The 23,523-nt window shown below is 51.6% G+C and overlaps 3 protein-coding genes across 6 annotated transcripts; 2 read left to right on the top strand and 1 right to left on the bottom strand.

Annotated features, from left to right (window-relative positions):
• The first annotated feature begins 2,303 nt into the window (after positions 1-2,303).
• Positions 2,304-7,663, top strand: LOC121334167 (carboxypeptidase A1-like). Its single transcript, XM_041401071.1, has 11 exons — positions 2,304-2,562; positions 4,314-4,395; positions 4,795-4,929; positions 5,072-5,170; positions 5,714-5,815; positions 6,102-6,203; positions 6,303-6,413; positions 6,599-6,689; positions 6,832-7,031; positions 7,305-7,389; positions 7,462-7,663. The coding sequence occupies exons 1-11, from the start codon at positions 2,498-2,500 to the stop codon at positions 7,647-7,649; spliced, it is 1,260 nt and encodes a 419-aa protein (XP_041257005.1). The 5' UTR covers positions 2,304-2,497; the 3' UTR covers positions 7,650-7,663.
• A 751-nt stretch (positions 7,664-8,414) lies between these two features.
• On the top strand, positions 8,415-11,178 carry LOC121334192 (carboxypeptidase A1-like). Of its 2 annotated transcripts, none has more exons than XM_041401102.1 (11): positions 8,415-8,482; positions 8,666-8,747; positions 8,911-9,045; positions 9,125-9,226; positions 9,322-9,423; positions 9,502-9,603; positions 9,709-9,819; positions 10,011-10,101; positions 10,413-10,612; positions 10,797-10,881; positions 10,991-11,178. In XM_041401102.1, exons 1-11 carry the CDS (start codon positions 8,418-8,420, stop codon positions 11,176-11,178), a joined length of 1,263 nt encoding a protein of 420 aa, XP_041257036.1. In that variant the 5' UTR covers positions 8,415-8,417. The 2 variants fall into 2 exon arrangements, with proteins under 2 accessions (XP_041257036.1, XP_041257035.1); XM_041401101.1 differs by having other exon boundaries at positions 8,418-8,482; positions 10,011-10,110; positions 10,422-10,612.
• A 702-nt stretch (positions 11,179-11,880) lies between these two features.
• On the bottom strand, positions 11,881-23,384 carry CEP41 (centrosomal protein 41). 3 transcript variants are annotated; one of them, XM_041401104.1, is made up of 12 exons: positions 23,306-23,333; positions 22,930-22,993; positions 22,030-22,077; positions 20,742-21,118; positions 18,803-18,864; positions 18,088-18,157; positions 17,144-17,270; positions 16,289-16,440; positions 16,019-16,086; positions 15,281-15,395; positions 14,369-14,584; positions 11,881-13,501 (listed from the first exon to the last, which is right to left on the bottom strand). In XM_041401104.1, exons 4-12 carry the CDS (start codon positions 20,779-20,781, stop codon positions 13,353-13,355), a joined length of 999 nt encoding a protein of 332 aa, XP_041257038.1. In that variant the 5' UTR covers positions 20,782-21,118; positions 22,030-22,077; positions 22,930-22,993; positions 23,306-23,333; the 3' UTR covers positions 11,881-13,352. The 3 variants fall into 3 exon arrangements, with proteins under 3 accessions (XP_041257038.1, XP_041257037.1, XP_041257039.1); XM_041401103.1 differs by lacking the exon at positions 20,742-21,118 and having other exon boundaries at positions 23,306-23,384; XM_041401105.1 differs by lacking the exon at positions 23,306-23,333 and having other exon boundaries at positions 20,742-21,113; positions 22,930-22,946.
• Between the last annotated feature and the right edge of the window lie 139 nt (positions 23,385-23,523).

Below are 23,523 nucleotides of genomic sequence, written 5' to 3'. Positions count from 1 at the left end.
TGGTATTAACCAGCATAATCCAGGCTATGGAACTAATTAAAGGAATTTAATTTCCCTTAAGGAGCCTCAGGACCCTGCCAGGCCCCTGACCACTGTCCTCAAATGTACACCCCCATATATTTGACTGCCCCTCTTCTCCCTCCCTCCCTCCCAGTGGACATGTTTGGAGGGAAGATGGAGATGGGAGGATACCTCCCCTAATCCAGCACCCCGTCCCTCAGGAGCCCCTCATTCCATTTTCATCCTGCAAATTTCTTGGGGATTAAGAACAAAGAGCTCAGGAGGCCCTGAAGGATCAGAGATTAGCTCTGGCTGCTGCTGCTGTGGTGATTATCGAGTCTAACAGGTTTATCTTGGTGTCTTGTGACCCCCCAGCAGCTGGTGAGTTACTCACCCTCGGGAGGCTGGCAAGGAGAGCAAACAGCGCTGATGTGTCCGATAAAACCCCGCGGACTCGGGGCACGGAGCTGTTGGCAGGAAAAGGGGAAGGCACAGCTGAGGGAAGTAGCCCAGGAGCCTGGGTTTGGGTTACAAGCAGCTGTTTTGGAAAGCAAACCCATGCTTGGGGCAGGCAGTGCTGCCCATGTGTCCCTGTCCCCTCTGCTCACAGCCTTATCCAGTGGTACCTGCTTCCCAAACTGACCCAGCTTTCCAAAATCCCATCCTCTGCCTGGTGATTAACAACCACTGATGGTAAATCCCAGGGACAGGGCACAGAGCTGTTCTTGGACCTGATTGAGCTCTTGTCTCCAGAGCAGGAGCTGCAGAGCCTGAGGAGCCTCGGCTGGGAATGTGGAACTGTGACCTTGTCCTGGCGTGGAAGCTCATTCCAGCCATCCAGGGCTTGAGGCCCCCTGTCCCCTCCCCTTTAAGTGCCTGGTGTGAGGAGAGCTCATCCCAGTCTGGAACCCTGACTCCAGAGAGATCTGGAGCCAGAGCAGTGGATGCCACCCAGAGGAACAGGAGGGTGTGTGCCATGGTGGGGTGAGGATGGAGATGAGCTGGAGATGACACAGGTCTGGGTGGGGGGACCTAACAGGGACCTTCCCATCCCAGGGAAGGAGATTATGGAGGAAACAGCCAAGCTCTTCACCACAGAGGGTGATGGGAGAGACAACAGCATCAGCTGGAACAAGGGAGAGCCAGGAGGGACATCAGGAAATTCTTTCCACCAGGAGGAGAAGCAGCAGAACCTGGTGCCAGTGGGGCTGTGCAGCCTCCATCTCTGGAGGACTCCAAGATCCAGCGAGGAGGGCCCTGGTGGGTCCCCAGAGCTGCCCATGCTCCACCCAGGCATTGGATACAGACCTCCCATGGTCCCTTCCCACCTCAACCAGCCCCCGAGGAGGATCCTGGAACCACCTCAGCAACAGCTCCAGTTCTGCACTGCAAAGCCCCAACAGACCCCAGCACCTTCCCACAGCACCTCCTGCTCCTGGTGCAGCAGAATCCCCTGGATTTAATGGAGAAAAACACGGTCAGAGGATGTCAGCTGTAAAAACCTGCCCTGGGAGGTGCCTGCCAGCCTGGGAAAACAGCCCAGGAACCCGGAGCATCCCTGACAAGCACAGTGGGAGCTCAGGGGCAGCACAGATAAGGCCCAACAAAGGCCCTGCTGTAACCTGCAGAACAAAGACACTGCTTTAACGGGGGAACAAAGACACCTCTGACAAACTGACCTCCTGGGATAGCCCCAGTCTGTGACAGCTGCTCCACAGCCACTGCTTACACTGAAAACATTAAAATAATTCATTTTCTACCCAAAAATGAGCCTTTCTCTCTGAGCATCACCCCAGGTGAACGTCCTTGTGCACCTCCGAGCTCCACGACTTCCATCAGCTTTGAATTGAGATCTCATCCACCAGCAAGTGACCCCACTCCTGGGAATGGTTTGATGAATAATTTGAATAGTATATTTTACATTTTTTATATATATATATATATATAGATAGATAGATAGATAGATAGATAGATATACATGTATGCATAAACTAATTAATCATAAATAAGATTATGTTTAAATGTTTGCTTTTTCTGCAAGTAACTTTGTAGTAGCTTGTCATTACACATGCATTACTAATCATAATTATGATTGACTTACTCATAGCAATGTGTAATGAAGAAATCCATGGAAACAAAGAGGTGTTTCCTTGTGGTTTTGGGGCTCCTGTGACCACGCCATCCCCACCGTCCCACGCCCGTGGGTTGGGAGCCGCCCGTGCCCACAGCAGCTCGGAGCTGGGAGCAGGGACACTCATCCAGGACCCACTCACCGAGGAAGACGTTATCAGATCCTCCCTAATTTGGCTGCTCTCGTGTTGACTTTGCCAAATAAAGCAAACATTTGGGCTCGCGGGAGCCCTTCCTGCCTGCTCTGTTTGTCGCTGCCGACGCCGCGGGGACGGCGGATGCGGCCCCGGTGAGGAGCTCCGGGAGGGACCCCGACCACCGAGGGGGTTCTGTCCATCCTCGGGGCTCTGCTCTGCTCCCACCCACCATGGAGACCCTCCTGGTCTTCCTCGCCCTCCTGGGGGTCAGCAGCACCGAGCAGCTCTTTGTGGGGTGAGTCCTGCTGGGGCAGGGGGCGGTGGGACAGCACGGCTGGGATGGGGATGGCCCATCCCCACCCCGGTCCTTCGGGGTCTGCCAGAAGGGTGACATCCCAAAGGATGGAAATCCAACAGGGTTTTCTGTCAACCAGGAAAGATTTGGTTCCACCCCAGGTTTGGAGCATGCAGCAGGTAGAAATTAGGGAATGCTGAAGCTTGGGGGTATTGCTCCAAGCTTTGCCAGGCTGTGGAATCCCAGAGGATATGGGGAGCATGTGTATGGCTCAAAGATGATGGCTGTGGAGCCATCCAAGGGTTGCTGGGAATAACAGCCAAGGATTGCTGGGAATAACAGCCAAGGATTGTGGGGAATAACAGCCAAGGATTGCTGGGAATAACAGCCAAGGATTTCTGGGAGTAACCAAGGATTGCTGGGAATAACACACCGTGGGAAAGAGCAAGATGTGGCTGGAGAAGGGGCCTTGTGGAGGGAGGGCAGCACTTTTCCAGCATGCACATCCTGGCTGCAGTTCCTGCAGATAAGAACAGCACAGTCCAGTGCAGGAATGAGGCTGAAGAGGGCATGGAATATAGAGGGGGGGTCAGGACAACCCAAAACTCCCAAAGCTTCCAGCTCATTTCCAGAAAGGTCTCAATGAATGGATGGGCAATGAGAACTAACTTGTAGAGAAAGTGGGAATTCTGTGTTCAGAGTAGGGAAAACTTATCCATAAAAAAGTACTCCCACCAGCTGGACATCCCACCAGCTGGACCAACACTGGAGCCAGAGCTGGTGCTCTCATGACCCAGGGAACAGATGGAGCTGTGCCAGGGGGGCTTAGGTTGGATATCAGGAAAGGTTCCTGATCCAGAGGATGCTGGCACTGCCCAGGCTCCCCGGGGAATGGTCACATTCCCAAGGCTCCCAGAGCTCCAGGAGTGTTTGAACAATGCTCTCAAGGATAGGGTGGGATTGTTGGGGTGTCTGGACAGAGCCTGGAGTTGGATTTGATCCTTGTGGACCCCTTCCAGCTCAGGATATTCTGTGATGTGACTGACCCACCTTCCTTCCTGCTTTCCTTCCTCCTTGGACACGATGCCATGGTTGAAGGATCCATCCAGGTTCCCATCACTCTCCTCCAGGCAGGGGGTGGCTGAGAGGGGTCCGAGCAGCTGTGAGCCAAGACTGTCCAGAGAATGTCAGGGCTGCTCCCTGAGTTTGGAAAAACCACAAGGATTTCATGCTTGCCTGAGTCCTCCAGGCACAGAATGGAAATTGTTATCACCCTGGGGAGCTGGTTAAACTGATAAATGAAAGTATGAAAGGGGAAAGGTGAAGGAATTTTGTGCTGTTTTGGGAGCAGCTTTAAGCATTGCCCAGCAGGAGCAGTTGGAGGTAGAGGATTGATCTGAGATGAGGAAACCTTTCTCCCACAGAACATTTCCTCCTCTCCAGGGGCTGTGCCTGTCCTTGGGAAGCCCAGCCAGGCTGGACTGGGACCTCTGCTAGGGAGTACATCCACAGATACAGAACATATCCATGTGAGATATTCCCCAACATCTTGGGAGCTGATCAAACAAGGCTGGAGATCATCTCAGGCCCCCAGCACTTGCTCTTTTCCCATCATGGCTGCTCTGAACCTGCATTTTTTTCTCTCAGCACCAACAATTGATGCATTTTCCAACCCTCTGAGCCGGTGTGGAGCTTCCCCAGCCTCCCCCAGGCCAGAGTGCCCTCCCTGTGACCCCTCTGCCTCCCTGCAGGGACCAGGTCCTGCGTGTCACAGCCAGGAACGAGGAGCACATCGCCCTGCTCGGGGTGCTGGGCGAGCAGGAGGAGCTGCAGGTGAGCCCTGAGGGGTCCTGAGCACCCCCCTGGTCACAGATCCTGGTGAATCCAGGGCTCCCTCCTTCTTTTGCCATCCCATCCTTTTTCCTCCCCATTGTGGAGTTGTATAATTTAGAACCATAAAAATGTGAATTTGACCTGGGGCTCCTTGAGCTCAGAGTTCCTGTTTTGTATGATCTGGGAACATCCCACAAATATTTCAACAACTTGGGCTGAAACATTTCTGTAAATCCCTACCCAGACATCCATCTGTGGCCCAAAATTTGCTCAAAAACCTTTTTAGATCCTTCATGGAAACTGCTGTGAGACCCCTGGAGGTGCTGGGGAACTCAGTGGATGAGCACCAGGACAGGATGGGGTCGAGGTTTCCCTTTCAGCTCAACTCCTCCTTCCCAGGTGGATTTTTGGCGTCACCCCAACAGCCTTGGCCACCCCGTGGACCTGCGGGTGCCCTTCCCCAGCCTCCAAGGAGTCAAAAATTTCCTGGATTCCCATAATTTTTCCTACAGCATCATGATTGAGGACGTGCAGGTAATGGCTATGATGGGAACAGGATGAGCTCCTGCAGCTCAGCCCCGAGAGAAGTCCAAAAAGTTGGAAATCAAGAAGAAAAATCCAACCCCCTGCTCCTTCCAGGCTTTTTGATCTTGGGGGTTTTTTGCCTCCTAACCAGGAATTATTGGATGAAGAAAAGGAAAGCATGAGGAGGTCTAGGAGGGTAAAGAGAAGCTCCAGGATGTTTGATTTCGCCTCCTACCACACGATAGATGAGGTACCTTTCTGTGCAGAGCATTGGCTTTGTCCTGCTGGGGTCACATCCATGTGGTGAAGGTCGTGGTGAGTTCTTGGTGAAAGGTGAGACCTCCCTGGGACACGTTTCTCCTCCTTGGTGGAGCTTTTAGCTGAGATGGGAGACTGGGAAGCCTTCCCTATCCAGTGTGGCTACTTCTGGAATCTTCCATCCTGTGGAAGACATTTTCAGCTTCACTTTGGGGGTGCTTGGAGCCCAGTTTGGGACTGGTGAGGGCTGTGGTCGTGTTGAGGGGTCTCAGAGCTTTTTCCTCCACCATTCATTCTACTTTTCCAAAAATGTTGTGATGTGCCTTTCCCTGCTCACACAGAGCCCCAGCCACCTCGTGTGGGAAGTGCTTCTCCAGGGAAGCACGAGGTCTTCTCCAGGGGAGTCCCAGGTCTCCAGAGAAGCACCAGACCTTCCCCAGGGAAGCTCTGCTTGTTGCATCTGGTGCTGGATACCCTCAAAAGTAAAAGGTGAGAAGCAGGCTGAGCCTCATGACCCAGCAGCTCCTCCTTCCAGATCTATGAGTGGATGGATGGCCTGGTGGAGGATCATCCCAGCCTCGTCAGCAAGATCCAGATCGGGCAGAGCTACGAGCACCGGCCCCTGTACATGCTGAAGGTGGGTCCTGGGGCAGCCTTGCCCTGGAAATGCCCCTCAGGATGGGAAGCTGTGCCAAGGGAGCCTCAGGGTGGGCACCAGCAGGAATTTCCCCATGGAAAGGGTGCTCAGGCCTTGGCAGGGGCTCCCCAGGGAGGTTTGGAGTGCCCGTCCCTGGAGGTGTCTGAGGAACTCCTGGAGGTGGCACTCAGAGCTCTGGGCTGAGGACAAGGTGGGGATGGGGCACAGGGTGGATTCCATGATCCTGAAGGGTTTTCCCAACCTCAATGATCCTGTGATTCCACAGTTCAGCACCGGGGGATCGAACCGTGCCGCCATCTGGCTGGACACCGGCATCCACGCGCGGGAATGGATCACCCAAGCCACCGGGGTCTGGACGGCCAACAAGGTGACCTTGGGATGTGGGACCCCAATTCTTACCCCACATCTGTCCCATCCCTCATCTCCGAGGGGCACTGGGGCAGCTCCTGCTCCTCTCCCTCCACAGATTGCCAAGGAATACGGGCAGGACCCCTCTGTCACAGCCATCCTGGACAGCATGGACATCTTCCTGGAGATTGTCACCAACCCCGACGGCTTTGCCTTCACCCACAGCTCTGTGAGTGTGGGGACGCCACGGGGGGATCCTGTCCCAGTGCTGCCCCCAACCATGGCTGGCTGTGTTTTTTGGGTGGGGAGGGATGCTCCTCCCCATATGGGACAGTGAGTGGAGATCCCTGGAGATACTTGAGCAGGGGTTGGGATTCACATCCCTGTTCCAGTGTCCTTTCCATGTGCTCCTAGAACCGCCTGTGGCGCAAGACCAGGTCCATCAACGCTGGATCCCTCTGTGTTGGAGTGGATCCCAACCGAAATTGGGATGCTGGGTTTGGAGGTGAGACCTCAGCCACCACGTCCCCACGCTGGGCATTGTTTGTGCCTCAAAATATGAAAACTTCCTGCTAGAGTGGAGAAACCCAGGGATGGAAACCCTTCCTGAGGGATCCTCTCTGGATCTCCTCCTCCCCCTGCTCCAGGTGCTGGCTCCAGCAGCAATCCCTGCTCCGAGACCTATCATGGCCCTCACGCCCACTCCGAGAGGGAAGTGAGAGCCATTGTGGATTTCATCCGTGCTCATGGGAACGTCAAATCCGTCATCTCCATCCACAGCTACTCCCAGATGCTGCTCTTCCCCTACGGATACAGGAGGGCGCCCACACCCGACCACCAGGAAATGGTGAGATGGCCCCAAAACGTGGGACTGTGACCACCTGGCAGAGTCAGGCAGAGCATCCCAGGAGCTTCCCCGCTCCTCACGTTAGATGCAACCCAAATACTGAACCCCTGCACCTGGGTCTGGGAGGAGGGTGGTCGCAAGATGGACCTCAAACATCAAACATTAAAGGTTTTTTGGGAAAACCTGGAGTAGAAGGGATAGGGAATGATGGGCTCTGGGTCCCCCTGCCCAGTGATCCACCAGATCCCACCACTTTTGGTGGTTCCTTTGCAGAATGAACTAGCCAAGAAGGCCGTGAGCGACTTGGCCGCCGTGTTCGGGACAAAATACACCTACGGCAGCATTGCCAACACCATCTGTGAGTGTCCCTCCCTCATCCCGCAGCAAATCCCTAGGGAATGGGCTCCCATCTGGTCTCCTCTCCCTGCAGACATGGCAGGAGGCACCACCATCGACTGGGCCTATGACAACGGGGTGAAATATTCCTTCACCTTGGAGCTGAGGGACTCGGGGCGCTACGGATTCCTCCTGCCCAGCTCCCAGATCGTCCCCACTGCCACCGAGACGTGGCCGGCGCTCCTGGACATCATGGTCCACGTCCTGGAGCATCCATACTGACCCCAGCACCTCCCACAGCATTCCCTCCTCTCAATAAATCCTCATGGAGATTCAGTGGTTTCAGGCACCCTCATTGTTTTCATGCTATACTCCAAAAAAAGGGTGGAAAAGGACTCCCAGTCCTGCAGGTGTTGATTTTCCCCTTGCGACTTTGGCTCAAAGTCCCCATCCTTTGGAGCCAACAGCAAGTATGGGAGGGGATGAGGATTTTTGGGCAAGCAGCCCCAAATTTGTGGGGTTTTGAGCAGCTTAGTTCCATCATGACTTCCCGGGGGGCTACAAGGAGGGACATGGTATTTGCTGTTTGTTTTTGGCTACTGGGACAACTGTCACCTGCTCTGACCTCTGTCCTGGGCCAAACTTAACACCACTTTCCTCAGCCAAATTTTAAACCTGTTTCCCCACCACTGTGGCTTAGGGATCCAGCTCACCAAGCCCCAAGTGAAAATCTGCATTTCGCACATTCTCAGCCCAAAATGACCCTTTCCCTCCCCTCAGCCAGTGCTGGAGGTTTGGGATTTTGGCACCTCCTGGTCTCACCTTGCTGGCAGCTGACTCACCACGGCCCCAGCTGGTTCCTGGGACAGGTTTGGCCAGGAGTGGGAGCGCCTGGATGGGGACAGCAGGGCCTGACCTTGGCTGGCCAGAGCCTTCCCAAGGCCTTGGGAAAAGGGACAGCTGGAGGGGCCGGGCTGGGGCCACCATCCCATGGGATTTAAGAGGCCCCAGGGCACTGCTGGGATGTGAGACCGACTCTCCTCGCTGACCATGAGGCTTCCCGTGCTCCTGGCTGCCCTGGTGGCAGTGGCCACCTGCACCGAGACCTTCTTTGGGTAGGGGGGCTGGGATGGGGAGGTGGCACTGGGTGGGGCAGAAGGAGCTGGTTCAGCCCCAAGGGAGCACAGGGAAAAGGCTCAGGGGAAATCCCCGGAATGGGGGGATGGATGGGTGGGGTTAGGTTGGACTAATGGGGCCAGAGCTCGTCCCACACACCTCAGCACGTCCTGACCCCACAGGCACCAGGTGCTGCGCATCGTCCCCCAGAGCGATGAGGAGCTGCAGAAGGTGCAGGAGCTTCAGGACCTGGAGCATCTGCAGGTACTGGGTGTGGAGGTGGATTCTGGGGACACCCCCAAGCAAAGCAAGGATGGGGTTGGACATGGGATTATGGGAACCAAGCGGTGAAAAGCAAGACAGGCTGGTGCTGGGGGTGCATCCCAAGGCAGGATCTCACCCCTTATCTCCATTTTTCCCCATCCAGCTGGATTTCTGGCTGGCTCCCCGCAAGCTCGGACTTCCCGTGGACATCCGCGTGCCCTTCCGCAGCCTGCAGGCCGTCAAAGCCCACCTGGAGGCCAGTGGGGTCTCCTATTCCATCATGATCGAGGACGTGCAGGTCAGCGGTGCCGCAGGGAAGATGAGGGAGATGGGATCCCATCAGTGGGAATGAGGCTTATCCCACCTTTGTCCCACAGGCCCTGCTGGCTGAAGAGCAGATGGAGATGCTCCGCAGCAGCCGCCAGCGGTCGGTCGACACCAGCACCTTCAACTACGAGGCCTACCACACCATAGATGAGGTGGGAAAGCACAAAATTTGGGGCATTTTGGGGGAAAAAGTTTGTTCTTGGGCAGGGGGTGAGCTGGGAATGACCCCCACGTCTCTCATTCCCAGATCTACAATTTCATGGACATGCTGGTGGCCGAGAACCCCAACCTGGTGAGCAAGCTGGAGATTGGCCGCTCGACCGAGAACCGTCCCCTCTACGTGCTCAAGGTGAGGACTTGGGGATCGTAATCCAGAGGGGAAAGTGGTGACAGGGACAAAGCTAACTCCTCCTCTCTGCTCTCCCAGTTCAGCACAGGGGGCACGAACCGCCCGGCCATCTGGATCGACACCGGGATCCACTCCCGTGAGTGGGTGACACAGGCCAGCGGCGTCTGGTTTGCCCAGAAGGTACTGACACACCCCAAGAGGGCCACCCGGTCCTCAGGAGCTGTGGGATCCAGCTGGGCGATCCCACAGCAAGGACAGGGAGCCCCAAACCTCCATCCTCTCTAGATCGTCCAGGATCACGCGAATAACGAAGGTGTGGCCTCCATCCTGGAGACGATGGACATCTTCCTGGAGATTGTCACCAACCCAGATGGCTTTGCCTACACCCACTCCACGGTACTGCCCCAGATCTCTCCCTGCTTCCTACAGCTGCTCTGGATGGGGCTTGGGGAGCAGGGTCTGGGGGGTTGCATATCCCTGAGAGGGCAAAACCTCCTCACCCACGTTTCCATGGGATGGGAAGGGGCCCACCACGAGCTGTGGAGCTCCAGTCCTGGGCACCATCTGAGGAGGCTCTGCCCTTCCAGAACCGCATGTGGCGCAAGACCAGGTCCAAGCACGCGGGTGCCATCTGTGTCGGAGTGGACCCCAACCGCAACTGGGACGCAGGTTTTGGAGGTCAGAGCTGTCCCCTTGCCTCTGTGGAGCATTTCCACTCTCCAGCTGGAGGCTCCAAAGTTGTTTCTTGCTCAAAGATCCATTGATGTCCCCTGGGGAGGAAGTGGGATTTGCTCTCTGTGGCAGAGCCGAGGGTTTGGGCTTCACCAGGGCTTTGATGTCCCAGTGACAAGTGAGTCACCATACAAAGCTCTAGGAGGAGGCCCGGGAGCATTCCTTGATCACCACCAAGGAACTGAGGGGTGGGAAAACCTCTTGGGCTTGGAAGCCCCCAAATTCCTACTGTGTTCTCACCAGTCTCTTCTCCACAGATGCTGGAGCCAGCGGAAACTCCTGCTCGGAGACATACCACGGACCCTACCCCAACTCGGAGCCCGAGGTGAAATCCATCGTGGACTTTGTGAAGAGCCATGGCAACATCAAGGCTTTTGTCTCCATCCACAGCTATTCCCAGCTCCTGCTCTATCCTTACGGCTACACCACGACCCCGGCGCCAGATGACAAGGAACTGGTGAGGCCCATGTGCTTTGAGAGGTTGGGATGGGGTGGAGCTCTTCTGCTGCTCCAAGGAGGAGCCACCTCTGTCCTGCATCCCTTGGGAAGCTGGGAGGAGCTTTGTTGCACCCAGAAAAAAGCTGTATCCCACAGGTTTTTCTTTTCTTTGGCTCATCTTTCCCTGTTTCCTGTATTCCCAGAACGAGATTTCTGCCAAGGCCGTGGCAGCTCTGTCCTCCCTGTACGGCACCAATTTTGAGTACGGCAGCATCATCACCACCATCTGTAAGCGCTGGGGCAGCCCCAAAACCCCCAAATCCATCCCAAATACCCCACGGGATTCCTGTACAAAGAGATCGAGGCTCTAAATCCCTCCCATTTTTTCCTCCCCCAGACAGAGCGAGTGGATCGACCGTCGACTGGACCTACAACCAGGGGATTAAATATTCCTTCACCTTCGAGCTGCGGGACACGGGGCGCTACGGCTTCCTGCTGCCCGCCAAACAGATCGTTCCCACCGCCCAGGAGACCTGGCTGGCGCTGAAGGTCATCATGGAGCACGCCCGGGACCACCCCTACTGAGCTGGGATCATGGCTGGAGCAGCTGGAGAGAGGGAAGAAGGCAATCAGTAAATAAATAGAAAGAAGGATGAGAAAAGCTTGCGGTTGTTTTCCTCTTTTTTTTCCCAAATTGGGTGGAAAAGCCCTTTTGGAGTTGGTGCCGGCACAAACAGGGTGTGCTGGGTCAGTGGCCTGGAAAAGGAATTGATGGAAAGGGCATGAAAACAGCAGGAAGAAAAAGGAAGGAAGGTGGTGGTTTTCCCTTTGATCTGGCAGAGGGTGGAAAGGGAATTGGGCTCTGGGACATGAGGTCGTGAGGATTTATTTGGGCTCCAGGAGAGCTGCAGAGGAACTGGGGACAAGGAGGGACAGGACACAGGGAATGGCTCCCAGTGCCAGAGGGCAGCCATGGATGGGATCTTGGCCATGAGGAATTCCTGGCTGGGCTGGAATTGCCAGAGCAGCTGGGGCTGCCCCTGCATCCCTGCAGTGCCCAAGGCCAGGCTGGACACTGGGGCTGGAGCAGCCTGGGACAGTGGGAGGTGTCCAGGAGTTGGACCTGGATGTGCTTTAAGGTCCCTTTCCCAGCCAAACTTTTCTGATTGTGTGACCCCTCCTCACCTGCTGCAATCCCTAGGGAATGGGGAGCTGAGCCCCTGCTCACTCCCAGCTTTTCCAGGCTCTCCACAGCTCTCAAAGCTGCAAATAAATCACCCAAACAGATGCTGTAATTCACATTTTATTAAGTTAAACAATTAAACCTCTCAGCCTCTAAGGAGTTTGACTCTGCTCCAAACAACACCAAGAGTCCAAATCCACACAAATCCATTGAGATGGTGGGAAAGTACATCCAGTCCTTGCTTTGATTCCTTGGATTTGGAGGATCTCAAACAACTCAAGCCAGTTTTATCCAAGTTTCACCAGGAGGTTTTCATGCAGCACGGAGCAGCCAGGGACTCTGGATCTGTCTCCCACAGCTGGACAGCAAAATCAGGATTTTAGCCAATTCAGTGACACTGCCAAGAGCTCATGGAGCTGGGAAAATCTACTCCCACAGCAGCAGGACCTGCCAGTCCTGCTACCAGCATTGTCTGATTTCACACTCACAATCACAATAAAAGATAAATGTGCTCAGGGATGTTGACTCCTAATTTCCCAAACAGGAAATTACGTGCCATTTCTCCTACTTTTTGTCCTTTCACCAGAATTATCCCAAAATCACCAGTGAGTTTTGGGATGTGTTGAAGATTGTCTGCTTCAAAAAGGGGGAAAAAATACACACAAACCCCACAAGACCACGATAACCAAATCAGGAGCAGGCTCAGCAATGCCAGATGGAAAATCTGGAGAGCAGAATCCCCCCAAAATCCCCTCCCAGGTGTCCCATAGGCAGCTCAGGAAATTCAGAGGATTCCCAGGTTATCCAGAAGCACCAATTCAAGGAACACTGTGCTACTCACTTTCCAGGAAACCTTCACCTTGTTCAGTTCTGATTCCAGGGCCCTGCTGGGTTTTAGGGACCCTGGTGAGGCAGCAGCAGCAAATTTTCCTTCAGCCACCCTAAACCTTAAAGAAATTCCTAAAAAACCACTGGCAAAGGAGTCATTGGGAAAAAAAATTCCTTATTCTCCTCCAGCTCACCTTGAAAAAGACACAACTATTGACAAAGTGTCCATGAGCAAGCATGACTGTCACAGCACCAACTGGGCAATAAAAAACATCTTTATTACAAATACTTCTGTTCATTATCATAATTTATTTTTAAAAAAACCCAACAAACAACCCTTCCAGGATCTTCTCTCACTTTTGGCAAGTTGCTGAGTGTCTTTATCTCTGCTAAAACCACCAAAGTTCGTGCTCACAGATGATATGTGGCCTGTTCACCCTCATAGCTCCAGGCATGGCCCAGGAATTTATGGACACAAATTCCTTCAGCTGGACTAAAAACTTTGTGGAACAGTTTCTACTGGTGCCAGCCTTTACTAGGACTTTTCTCCCTCCCCTACAAAACCAGTTCTATCACCTCTGTTGTGCCCTGCACCCCAAGCGATGCCATTCCTGCTTTTAGGAAACATCATCCCAGCTGCCCAGCCTTACCCGAGCTGCCAATTCTCACCAGGGCTGCTTTTCCCTGCCGATTCCTAAAACCACAAAGGGGCCTCACTGCTCAGGATTCCCAAAACCTGGATACTCCTTTATTTCCAGGGCCTGTTCTGGATGCTGGTCCTGCTGTGGGAGCGGCTGCTCAGGGATCCCACGGTGCGAGCAGTGCTGGGGAGGCTGGGGTTGCTCCTCACGGATGAGAGCTTGGAATCGCGGCCTGAAACACCCCGGGTAAGGCGGCCTGCGGGGAAAACAACCCAAAATCACAAACTGGCTGTCCACAAGTTGTGGCTGCCCCATCCCTGGATGTGCCCAGCCAGGTTGGATGGGCTTGGAGCAACCTGGGATAGGGGAAGGTGTCCCTGTCCATGGTGGGACGGATGGGGTTTGAGGTCCCTTCCCACCCAAACATTCCATGATGAGGTTGAAGCACGTTCTGGTAATGCCTTAGAATTTTAGCTTTTATATTTTTCAAATCCTGCACTGTATTAGTGCATGACTAAACTCCACATAAAAGGTCAATTAACTTCAGCTGCCCTTAATGTACCTGAAGATACTTCATTAAATATATCCCCTTTCATTCTTTTAACTTTGCCTCGATGCCTTGTGAAGGCTGAGCTAGAACAGAGACTAGACAGAGTTCCAGAATAAAGCAGGGATGGATTGAAAGGATCTCCTGCATGGATGCCCCTGGGGCAGCACAAGAGCCCAGCCAGGGCTGCCCCCAAGATGAACCCAAATGGTCCCAAAATGCACGAGCGCTCCCGGGGTCTCTCCCTGGGATCAGCTCTGCTCCATGTGCACATTGCAGTTCAGTGTCCAATTCCAGCTCAGCCCCTGCACTCCCATCCTGCTTGTTTTTCTCTCTGCAGCCCACGGGGTTTGTGCTCCTGGCCTGAGATTTGGATCATTTGTCCTTGGTGCCCAGCTGGAGCAGGAATTGTTTTGTCTCCCTGCTCTGTGCACAGAGCTCACCATCCCATAATATGAAGCCCAGACCCACACACTAAAGCAGCTCAGAATGTGAAAAATAGAAAAGCCAAACCCTGAGGCATCAGCCTGGCCTCTGTTCCTAGGCAAGCCCAAAAAGGCAGCACTGGACTCTTACTGGCAGTGTCTGAAGGAATCTGCTCCTCAGCCAGGTAATGCCTTAACTTCTGCAGGTCATCTGCAGAAAACCTCCATTTGTTCTCCGCACGCGTGGGTGGCACCCTGGGGGTCGTTCTCCTCCGGGCAGTTCCCGTGGGAGCTGCCACCTGGCAGGACACGGGGAGCGTGCCGGTGATCAACCCCTCTGGGATCTTCTGGGCAAGGACCTTGAGGCCTGCAGGGACACAGAGCAGCTGTTATCCCAGCTGGATGGGTCAGGAGGGACCAGTCACGAGGGATTCATGGACTTGGGGGTCCAAAGTTTGGATGGAGAAATGTGGGTAGCAGGAGAGGGGGGAACTCTGTCCCTGTGCCCTGCTCAGGTGACATGGAGTCCAACTCTGGGGACAACAGCAGGAGGAAGTGGAGGTGCTGGAAAGAGCCCAGAGGATGGCTGTGGAGATGCTCCCAGAGCTGGGAATGTTCCCCTGGAAAAGGGAAGGGTCCAGGGAGAGCTCAGAGCCCCTGCCAGGGCCTGGAGGGGCTCCAGGAGAGCTGGAGAGGGACTGGGGACAAGGCCTGCAGGGACAGGACACAGGGAATGGCTCCCCTGCCAGAGGGCAGCCATGGATGGGATCTTGGCCATGAGGAATTCCTGGCTGGGCTGGAATTGCCAGAGCAGCTGGGGCTGCCCCTGCATCCCTGCAGTGTCCAAGGCCAGGCTGGACACTGGGGCTGGAGCAGCCTGGGACAGTGGCAGTGTCCCTGCCATGGCATGGGGTTAGAATTGGATGATCCATCAGTTTCCTTCCAACCCAAACCATCCCGTGATTCCACAACCCAGACCTTTCCCATCTCCAGCTTCCATACACTGCTCCCCACTCTCCCTTTTCCCCAGGAGGTCTGGGGGAGCTCTCCCAGCCCCACGTACCCCCAGATAACATGAAGAGGTTCTCGAAGCCCCTCTCACACATGGTGGTGGCCGCCTGGCTCGCCAAGCGCTCGTCGTTGTCGTACACGATGATGATTTTTCCATGGGCGTTTTTCTGCCATGGGAATTGTTAAGGAGTCACTGTTGAACTTAAAGAGGATATTGAAACATTTTAGGAAGCAAAAGAGACTAATGGGATTGGGGAGGGAAAGACTCCATACTTGGCTTGCAAGCAGGAATGTTCTCCCTGTGGAATTCTCAGTGGCTGAGGCTTGCCAGACACAGCTTAATTCCCACTGCATCCAGCAGTGCTTGAAGACTGGGAATGGCAACAGCCCCTTTGTTTACAACCTCCCCTCAGAATCAACAGCCTGGGAATGATCAGCCTAATCCCATTTAATAATCCTGTCTGTCCCCAATCCCATCAAGGTGCTGACAGGAAGCCAAAGGATTTGATGGATGCATCCCTGGAGCAGCAGCAGGACAGCAGTGCCCAAGTCTGCCTCGGCCTTCCAGCAGCCAAAATCCTGGAAAATGCCAAATCCAGGCAGCTCCCACTGGAGTCAAGAGGAACCTTGAGGAAGCAGAATCCAGCATCTGATGGGGGCAGTGGAGCTGCACCAGGTAACTCCACCTCCTGTCCCACCCTTTCTGAGATCCCTAACTTTGCTTGGATAAGCTCCAATTGATTTTGGGAGCTCCCACCAACATCCCTCCACGTTCCCACGTAAAGGATACATATTCCAGAATATTATTTGTATAGGGATTCATGGTTCTAGACAACGTTGCAATGGGATAGGAATAAGCTGCAGAAAGGAAAAAAAGAGGGAAAATCATCCAACAGCCTTGAGAACCCACCGAGTATGGCATCAACAACAGCTCAGGCCCCTCATCCCCTCCCAGGAAGGAGGGATGTGCTGGGGAAGCACTGGGAACACCCAGTGATGTCCCAGGGGGGGACAAACTCCAGCAGGGACGTGGCCCAGAGCCGCAGTCCGTGCTGCTCACCTCCCACGATGTGGCACTGCTCGTAGGCGTCGCGGTCCCGCACGTCCAGCAGCAGGAACGGGCAGTCGGGATAAGGCCTCTCCTTGGCCTGGCCGTCCTCCTTCTTTGGAGAATCCTTCTCCACGTCCAGCTCCCCAACCCCACTGATCACACTGCAAAGGGAATGGCGGGTGGAGGAATGCTTTTGTGTCTCTCCACCACTTCCCAGGCTGGGGAAGAGCTGGGATGAAGCTTCTTCTTCCAGCACCATCCTGGGATCCCTTCACATGGTGGGTTTGGAATTGTTCTCAGTCCCAGAATGGTGTGGGTGGGAAGGGACCTTAAGGATCTCATTCCACCCCCTGCCACGGGCAGGGACACCTCCCACTATCCCAGGGTGCTCCAAGCCCTGTCCAGCCCAGCCTTGGACATTGACAGGGATCCAGGGGCAGCTCCAGCTTCACTGGGAATTCTATTCCAGCCCCTGTCCACCATCCCAGCCAGGAATTCCTTCCCAATATCCCTGTGTCACTCTGAAGCCATTCCCTGTGTCCTGTCCCTCCATATCCATACAAAACCATCACCAACAGGAATGCACACGACTGAGTTGACCAGAGCACTGTGTTATCCCCAAAATTCTGGAACGTGGCAGCCTGGATGGAATCCCACAAACACATTTCCTTGTCAGACCATCATCGAGTGACAACAACGTCGGGTTGCTGTTTAATCCAAACCCATTCCAACAGCAAATCCTGCCAATCCCCTCCCCCTCACCTACAAACCCAAGCTTTAATGAGAAATACAGGATAAAAGCACTTAGCAGCAATTTAACATCAGCAGCTAAGGCAGGAAGAAAATGGAGTTAATGTGAGGCACCTCTGCAGCGTGGAGCGAAGGGATTCCCCGGCTCCCGGGTTGTTCAGGAACAGGACAGGGCTGGCTGTCCCCTCAGGGCTCCCTTTGCCATTTGTCCCCGCTGCATCGTCACCTGCAGCACCAGCATCTGGGGAGAGAAGAGGCCACCAGGAGATAAGGAGCTGCAGGAGGTAAACAAGCAGGTTTTAAGGGCAGTTTCTATTCCTGGAAAGAAAAGTGTGACAGCTTTATCTTCATCCTCTTAACCAGGAGAATTTACCCAGAGCCTCCTTATTTAAAATAATAAAGAGCCAACAGATTTTTTTAGGGCTTGAGCTGCCATTTGAAGAAGTCAATAAAACTGAATTTTTGATGTGGGTTATGTTACTGCCAGCACGAGGCCTTTCTTACTTGCAAACTTTCTTTTTTTAGGAGTGTTTCTACTCCCAGGCCACAGGTGAAGTTTTATTTTTCCATTTCTCCTCCTGATTAAACCCTGCTGCAGTGCCAGCTTGTGGCAGTCACATTTTCTGGAAAAATCCCTTTGCCCAGGATTTTCCTCCTGGGAAGCTGAGAAGCCTCTGAGAAAAAGGAAAACAATATTATCTCATTTGCTTCTCCTGTGTTTTGCTGCTTTGGAATGTGGTTGGAGATTGTTTCATGTGAATTGTTTTGACTCTTTGGTCAGTTATGGCCAAGCTGTGTTGAGGCTCTGGAGAGAGCCATGAATTTTCATTATTATCTTTTAGCCTTCTGTCTGTATCCTTTCTGTATTCTTTAGTATAGTTTAGTACAGCATTCCTTAATATATTATCTTAAAATAATAAATTAGCCTTCTAAGAACATAGATTCATCATTTCTTCCTTCATCTAAAAACCCCACAAATGTGACAGCAGCTCTGCCACTCCACGGCCTGGCAGTGAGCCCCAGCTGTCCCCCTCTGTCCCTGCCACCAGTGCTGTCACCTTGCAGCTCGTGCAGCTCCTCGTTGGGCACTTCTAAGGTTTCATTGGACAGAGAGGCCACCTGGAGAACCTGCAGGGCACAAAAAACAAGCAGACATTGATCCCCACAGCTCAAGGAAAACAATCCAGGGAAAAAAAAAAATCCCCAGTCTGCAGAATCCCACTCTTCACATCCCCGAGTTTAACCTTCCCTTTCCTTCTCCCCTGAGAAGACAATTTGGGGATTTTTTTCCTAGTTTGAAGCAGTTTTCTTGAACCAGCACTCCCCAGCTCTTTATTTCCTAAACAATTTTTAATTTTTTAAATATGATGATTCACTGCTTTAAAATAAAATAATGCACAGAAAGCCTTGAAGTCCCAAGCCCTCACTCTCTGCAGTTAAACCTGGGGTCAGGGAGGGCTGCAGACACAAAATTCAGATTTAGGTGCTGTTTTACACAGCCTTTTTCTTTTGCAAGATGCTTGAAAATCCTTTTAAGTTAATAGACAAATCAAATAAGGAACAAATTTCAAAGATGGAGTCACCACAAACTTTAATTTGTAATTAAAGGCATTTGACCACTGTGGAAATGAATTATTTGTTTTCATTAAAAGCAGGAAGAAGCCAAGACAGAATAATTACAACTAAAGCTAAAAAATGACAGAGGAATTTTTATTCCAAGGAAAAATGCTGCTCCTAAAAGATTTTGGAGGCCAGAGAGGGATCTGTACGTACCAACTGAGCAAAAGTTGTCACCTTCAGCCTCTTAAACAGCTCATCCTTTTTATACCTGTAATCTACAAAAACAAAACAAAGGTAAATTTTCAGTCCATTCCCAGTTTTTTAGACACCACACAGGTCATGGCTTAATCCCAGCTTTTCTCCAAGACTCTTCTGCAGCCAGGCAGGAATTCAGGGCAGGTTTGTGCTGAAGCAAGAGAGCAGCAAACCTGGAGACTTTGTGAAATGCCAGTTATAAAGAGAAGGTTTAATTAATCCCAGACATGAAGAGAGATTTTAATTAACACCAGTTATAAAGAGAGATCTTGTCCAGATATGATGAAGTGGAAGAGGCAGGTTTAGTTGCTTTTAGACTCAAACATGAAGTTATGTTTTCCATGGTGCTGAGGCAGGAAGCAGTTCAGGAATTCCCCCTTTCCCTGCTGTTCTTTGGAGCCCATTGGAGTCACAAAGCTCCTTAAACCAAAAGATTAATTTACCTTAATTTTTAATTTGTGTAAATTACAGCAGTATCAGAGCACGGGGCATCGTGTCTTTGCAAATACCAAGCTAAACACGCAGGTTTCATCTTAACAGTTCAAAAATTCAAGATTTTGTACTTTATCTGGCAATTAAATTCTGATTTCTTCCATTTGCTGACATGGATGTCTCCAGAAACAGATAACTGACAGAAGAAACTGGACTAATTGAGTCTTAATGGGTAATTAATACAAGAAACTGGCCTAATTGAATCTTAATCCTGAAGCCACAGCTTAAAGAGGAAGAAAACCGAGCAGGGCTGCTGGCAAAGATCCGGAGCAGAGATTCCCAGAGCCAAGGTGGGAGCCTGATCCCATCCTGCAGAGGAAGGGAAAAACCTCCTGGAGTGAAACAAAAGGTGTGGGGAGGAGGAAAGAGAAGCCAGGATGGGTATCAGCAGGAACATCTTGATATGGAGTAAGCTGTCCTGGGAAGCAATGGGAGCTTTGTCCTTTGGGACATGCAGGGCTGGGAAGGAGCTGCTCCCTCTCCAGCTGTCCAGGGATAACAATGGAGCTCAGGATCTCTGGCAAATCCACTCAGTTCAAGGATCCTAAATCCTCTAAAACCATCTGCTGGATGCTCCATCAGCTTAGGGGAGATGAGGGAAAAGGGGGAAGGGCTCCCATGCACGTTCCTGCAGCCACCACACAAAAAAATTCCTGTGGGATTTGCTTATGGAGATTCTCCAGCTGAATTGTGTTTAGAGAGCCACGGGAATGCTGGAGGCTGAGATCCTTTCCCAACACATTCAGAGTTCCCAAATTCAACACCCTACCCTAAATCATTTGACGTTTTGCAAAAAAAAAAAAAAAAAAAAAAAAGAAAAAAAAAGCACCTCTTTGCTCCTCATAAATTGTCCTAGGAAAAAAGGAGCCCTTCCAAAATATCCACTGCACATCCAAACCACGGGGCTGAAGCACAGGAGGGGCAGAAAATGGACTGGAGGATGAGGAGGTGCAGAAACTGAATTTCAGGATGGCAGTTAAATGGGAAATGAGCCTCGTGGTTCTTGCAAAACCACCTGATTTTCAACCTCAGCTGAGGTTGTTAAATCTCCCTTTAACTCCAAAAAACCCCAGCAACAATTATCTCCTGTAATTATTTCCTGTTTCATCTGCTCAAGGATTAAAATTGCCCAGCAAAGGGCAAAAAAGAGCCTTTCTGTCATGGCAAACAAATTTCATTTAGAAGGACAAATAAAAGCAGCAAAGCCCGGGAAGTGCTGGATGGATAAAAACGAAGCAGAACCGCTGCAAACGATGCAGCTCCTGGATGGCTCCTTCCCACCTCAAACAGGGACTTTTTACCCCAAAAAAACCCTCTTTGCCTTAGATGTTGCCTTTGCCACCCCAAATGCCTCCCCAGAGAGCTCACAAGTGCTGCTTCCAGCTCCAAAAGCAACCCCACGTACCCGGTCCGGTCCTGGCGGATGCGTTGGAATTTTCTGACATGGTTTTGCTTGGAATGATTCTGTTTTCCAAGGATGGGCTCCTTTTGGAGAGGAGGGAAACAACAGCAGAGAGAAGCAAGAGACCTCCTGGGTGTCCTCAAGCCAATCAATGCTCCAAAGGATGGGTGGTGGTGGGTGCAGCTCTTTGATTTTTGATGGCGCGGGTTTAAATCTCTCACGTTACATAAGGGACAGAGAGGTGCCTGTGCTGGGGATTTGAATCTGCATCCAAAGGGTGTCATCTATCCCTGAGAAACCCAGGGGGAGAACTTCCTCCACTCCCTGGGAACACAACGTGGCCATTCAGGCTGCAGAGAATGAGAAAGTTCCTCCCTGGCCTCCAAAAAAAAACAAAAAAAATTAAAAGAGAGGAGGGAATAAAAGAACGGCGTGGAACAGATCCGCGGCGAGATTGGGAAGGCACAAAAAACAAGATTTTCAACACAAATGAAAAGCAAGGCAGTGTCCAGCACTGAAATCTCAGTCAACAGAGCATTCTGGAAAGCTCAAGGTCATTCCTCTTTCATTTTCCCCCAAAAAAGACCTGCAGTGTTTGGAAAAAAACCAGCCCAAACCCAACAAAGAAGGCAGGAACAAAGGCTCGTTTTGCACAGATAAAGTGGGGCTGAGAACCAAACCTGAACGTTTCAAACCCTCGTTAAGGCAGCTTTCAGCTCAATTCAGGGGTTTTTTTCACCTCCACAAATGCAGCTTTGAGGTTGAAGAGCTTTCCTGGCTCTTTATGGGAGAATAATCTGGGAGTAAAGTCATAAATCACTGGTTTGATTGGGAAAAATTCTTTGAAAAGCCTGGTTGTGGTGGGAAAATAAAAATAATTTGGGCCTTCGTTAGTGTGAACAACATAAAGGCTTCAAAATACCAATGTTTAGTGCTGGTGAAATCAATGGAAACACAAGGAATGAGCTTGGTTTTTTCCTGTCTTGGGGTATTTAGATAGGAATTTAAATTATATGAAAATAAAAGAGCTCAAGTTGTGACCTAAAAGTGAAATAAAAGTCCCAGAAATGATCCATAAATCTTCCCAGATCAGTCTAGCCTGGATTTCTTAGCTCAGAGAGCTCCCAATAACAAAACCCAACAACAAAGAAGGATCTGGAAGAATCCTGCTTGGATTTTTAAATTAAATCTGTGGAGATTTCCAAGGAAAAGCTCCCGGAATTCATCTCCTGCTCTTGGAGTTTTGAACCAAGCCATTTTTAACCCATCCTGCTCCTCCCCAGCTACTCACTTCTTTTGATCTCTTCCAATTTTTCCATGTATTTTGACAGACTATTTCCTGTAACAACAAGAAAAAAAAAATCAATTTATTACAATTATTTATTTTCTTCAGGCCCATTAAATTTGAATTGCTTTGAAGGGAACAGCTGTTTGCTGCAGATCCTCCTTCCCAGGGGCAACAAAAGGTACAAAAATGCCACAATTTTCCTCTTTTCTCTCAAGGGAAGTAGAATTAAACAGAAAAAAATCCAAGGATCTGCTGTTCCTTTCCCAACATTTTGGTGAGGAGGCTACAAGACAATGCTACTGGATAAAATTCAGCCGCTTTAACAATTAAAAAAACCCCACAAAGACACCCCCAAAGAATGATCTTGGCTCACACCCTTGATAAGATAGAGGGCAAGTCCATGGACAGAAATTCCAAGAGCAGTAATTTCTATGGGAACCAGCACAACAGACCCATTTGAAACCCATTTAACCCCCAAATTCTTCTTTAAAAACAAGAGGAGAAAAAAAAAATAAACAAGTTTGAAGACAATAAAGGCTTCAAACACGTGGTCAGAGCATTTAATGTCAATTTTCAGGGGGGTGCACGGTGGTGTGTGAGGATAAATATATATAAATACATTAAAAAATATAGAAATACACATAAATCTGTATAATTCGTGCTTGTTTGAATTTCAGGTTTGAAGGGAAATTGTAAATAGGAAAATTTTAAAGTTTTCATAATTGTAAATAGGAAATCTATATAATTTTTATAATATTTGGTGAGACAAACCATAACCACAATAAGGATTCTGCAGTGTTAGGATGAATTAGCTGCGGGCAGAGGTAATTATGACATTAATTCTATTTTTCTGTCATCCAACCCCAATTTTGGGTGGTTTTACCCCACAGCAATTTCACTTACCGGTATCCAGACGAGTTTTTATATGTTGATACTTGGGATTCGAGGGGATGCGCCGGGTCAGAAGCTGTTTCAAAATGGAAAAGACGAGAAGCCAAAATTAAAAAAAATAAATTAAAAAAAGCAATAAAATTAGCAGAAAACGCGATTTGAAGGGCTTTCAGAGACAGAAAAACGAGGGAGCAATTCCTGAATGCCCATCTCGGTATTCAATTTAAATCCCCGCCGATTTAAAGCCTCGAAAGGAGAATTTCTCCCGTTTTCTCCCCTCGCGGAGCTCTCCCGGCTCCGGGGGCTGCCCGAACCATCCCCGCGGCCCCGCCCCGTGTCCCCCCTCGCTGCCCGGAGGGTGTTGAGAAGGGAAAGCCCCTCACGGCACCTGGGGGTCGCCGAAGCCGCCCCGAGCCGACATCTCCCCTCACGGCCGCTCGCCCGCTCCGCCCGTCCCTCACGCGCGGCCGCGCTCCCGCCTCCCGCCCACCCCGCAACTACGCCCGCCGCCATTGGCCGCCCGCCGCGCCCGCAGCCAATCACAGCCCGCGCGGCGGGGAGCGCGCGCGTCGCCCGGCAACGGGAGGGACGCGGCGGGAGGGAAGC

The sequence above is a fragment of the Onychostruthus taczanowskii genome, unplaced genomic scaffold (assembly GCF_017590055.1).
Source record: "Onychostruthus taczanowskii isolate IOZ18803 unplaced genomic scaffold, ASM1759005v1 scaffold184, whole genome shotgun sequence".
NCBI lineage: Eukaryota > Metazoa > Chordata > Aves > Passeriformes > Passeridae > Onychostruthus > Onychostruthus taczanowskii.
The sequence above is the reverse complement of the archived record's forward strand: the minus strand, read 5'-3'. Positions and strand labels throughout refer to the sequence as shown.

Coding starts and splice junctions, on each gene's coding strand:
- LOC121334167 (XM_041401071.1), top strand. CDS start 2,498: ATGGAGACCCTCCTGGTCTTCCTCGCCCTCCTGGGGGTCAGCAGCACC. Junction 5,816..6,101: donor GGCCCCTGTACATGCTGAAG/GTGGGTCCTGGG, acceptor GTGATTCCACAG/TTCAGCACCGGGGGATCGAA. Junction 7,390..7,461: donor CAGCATTGCCAACACCATCT/GTGAGTGTCCCT, acceptor CTCTCCCTGCAG/ACATGGCAGGAGGCACCACC.
- LOC121334192 (XM_041401102.1), top strand. CDS start 8,418: ATGAGGCTTCCCGTGCTCCTGGCTGCCCTGGTGGCAGTGGCCACCTGC. Junction 9,820..10,010: donor TTGCCTACACCCACTCCACG/GTACTGCCCCAG, acceptor CTGCCCTTCCAG/AACCGCATGTGGCGCAAGAC. Junction 10,882..10,990: donor CAGCATCATCACCACCATCT/GTAAGCGCTGGG, acceptor TTCCTCCCCCAG/ACAGAGCGAGTGGATCGACC.
- CEP41 (XM_041401103.1), bottom strand. CDS start 23,338: ATGTCGGCTCGGGGCGGCTTCGGCGACCCCCAG. Junction 22,994..23,305: donor GCGGCTTCGGCGACCCCCAG/GTGCCGTGAGGG, acceptor ATTTTGAAACAG/CTTCTGACCCGGCGCATCCC. Junction 17,271..18,087: donor GGAGCTGCACGAGCTGCAAG/GTGACAGCACTG, acceptor TTCTCTCCCCAG/ATGCTGGTGCTGCAGGTGAC.